The sequence below is a fragment of the Arachis hypogaea genome, chromosome 11 (assembly GCF_003086295.3).
Source record: "Arachis hypogaea cultivar Tifrunner chromosome 11, arahy.Tifrunner.gnm2.J5K5, whole genome shotgun sequence".
In the NCBI taxonomy this organism is placed as follows: Eukaryota; Viridiplantae; Streptophyta; class Magnoliopsida; order Fabales; family Fabaceae; genus Arachis; species Arachis hypogaea.
This window is the reverse complement of record NC_092046.1, coordinates 143,155,066-143,156,608: the sequence shown is the minus strand read 5'-3', so window position 1 is coordinate 143,156,608 and position 1,543 is coordinate 143,155,066. Positions and strand designations below refer to the sequence as shown.

Here is a 1,543-nt window from a genome sequence, read left to right as displayed (position 1 = left end):
GATGCATCAATACATTTATTTATCATTTTTTTTATAATTAAAATGAAATATTTTCTATAAAACTAAAAAAAATGTTAAATACATGTATTGATGCATCTACGGTTGATTTTGTGCCTCTGGAGCTTGTACCTATTCTCCAAATTATCGAACTTGTTCTTATACTACTGTCATGTAGGACATTTCGTTAATTATTTATCTTTGACCTCACGGTGGGACTAAATTGAAGCTAAATAAAACTTTTTTTGATTCAAATAGGACACTTTAAATTTTAAAGACCAAAATAGGATTACGCCCAAACGTAGGGGACTAATTTAGTACTTTACCCTTTTATCTATCAATTATATTTGAGTATAACAATATAAAAATATTTTTTTATTTATTTATTACATGAAAAACATCTTTTTCTAACGAAAAAGATCTTTTAAAAAAAGATGTAAATTACATATTTTCAAAAAAGATGTTTCTTTTATTTTTCTAATGCTTTTACTTTTACTACTAAAAATTTGTCAAATATGCTAAAAAATAAAAAAATTATTTTTTTATTAAAAAAAGATATTTCTCATTAAAATAATGGCACCCAAACAAACACTTTATATTAAAAACTAACTTTAATGTACAATAATTATTTTTGTTTTATCAAATTGAATTCAGATAACGGCCAAACTAACCATAAATAGCTGCCAAACTAACTCATAATTCCTCACTGAATCCCAACCCATCATCGTTTCAAGAAAAAGAAAATGAGGAATAAGGTCTCAACCCCTTTAAAACTTGTTCTTCTCTCTTTGACTCTTCTATCCACAACATATTCGGATGATTTGATAGACCAAACATGCAAGAAGACACCATACTATGAACTCTGTAGCAATGTCATCCATTCAAACCCTGCCACCCCAAGTGATCCAAAGGGTATGGTTGTGATAATGATCAACTACGCTCTAGCAAATGCAACTGACACTCTCAAATACATTGGAGACCTTATTAATAAAGTCTCTGACCATGAATTGCAGAACAAATTGGCCTTTTGTGCTGGTCAGTCATATATGCCTGTTGTTAAGTATGTTCTTCATGAAGCTGTTGATTCTATAAACCAAGGCGACTTTGACCTTGCAAGTCACTATATTTCTAATGCTGAGAAAAACATTGTTGCTTGCAACAAGAAATTCACTGGGAATCAGTCACCTTTGAGTTCTAGGAATGGGATTATGCTGCAGCTTCTTGATATTTCTGCTGCAATTCTTAAGAATTTGTAAATCGCTGATTTTTTTTTTTTTTTTTCTGGTGACTCAAATAAACCTATATAACTACTTTAATTATTGCACAACTAATTTCACTTTACACGAATTTAGTAGGATTTATAATTAGTCTAATAATGATAAATTCGGTATTTACCATCATAGTTTTTCGAATCGATGGTTTAACAAAGTTGGTTTTCTATAAACACCACATCTGCAATCTAATGGCTAACGACATTTAAATTTATTGAAAATGAGACGATTTGCATGCAATTGCAGCACAATCTTTTGATCCATGTGCGTCCATA

The 1,543-nt window shown here is 29.9% G+C and overlaps 1 protein-coding gene across 1 annotated transcript; it reads left to right on the top strand.

The window, feature by feature from the left end:
* Positions 1-740: 740 nt before the first annotated feature.
* On the top strand, positions 741-1,253 carry LOC112724106 (cell wall / vacuolar inhibitor of fructosidase 1-like). The gene has a single exon (XM_025775376.3). It carries the CDS (start codon positions 741-743, stop codon positions 1,251-1,253), a length of 513 nt encoding a protein of 170 aa, XP_025631161.1.
* The last annotated feature ends 290 nt before the right edge of the window (positions 1,254-1,543 follow it).

Excerpts from the sequence above, each read along its gene's own strand:
- LOC112724106 (XM_025775376.3), top strand. The coding sequence starts at position 741 with ATGAGGAATAAGGTCTCAACCCCTTTAAAACTTGTTCTTCTCTCTTTG.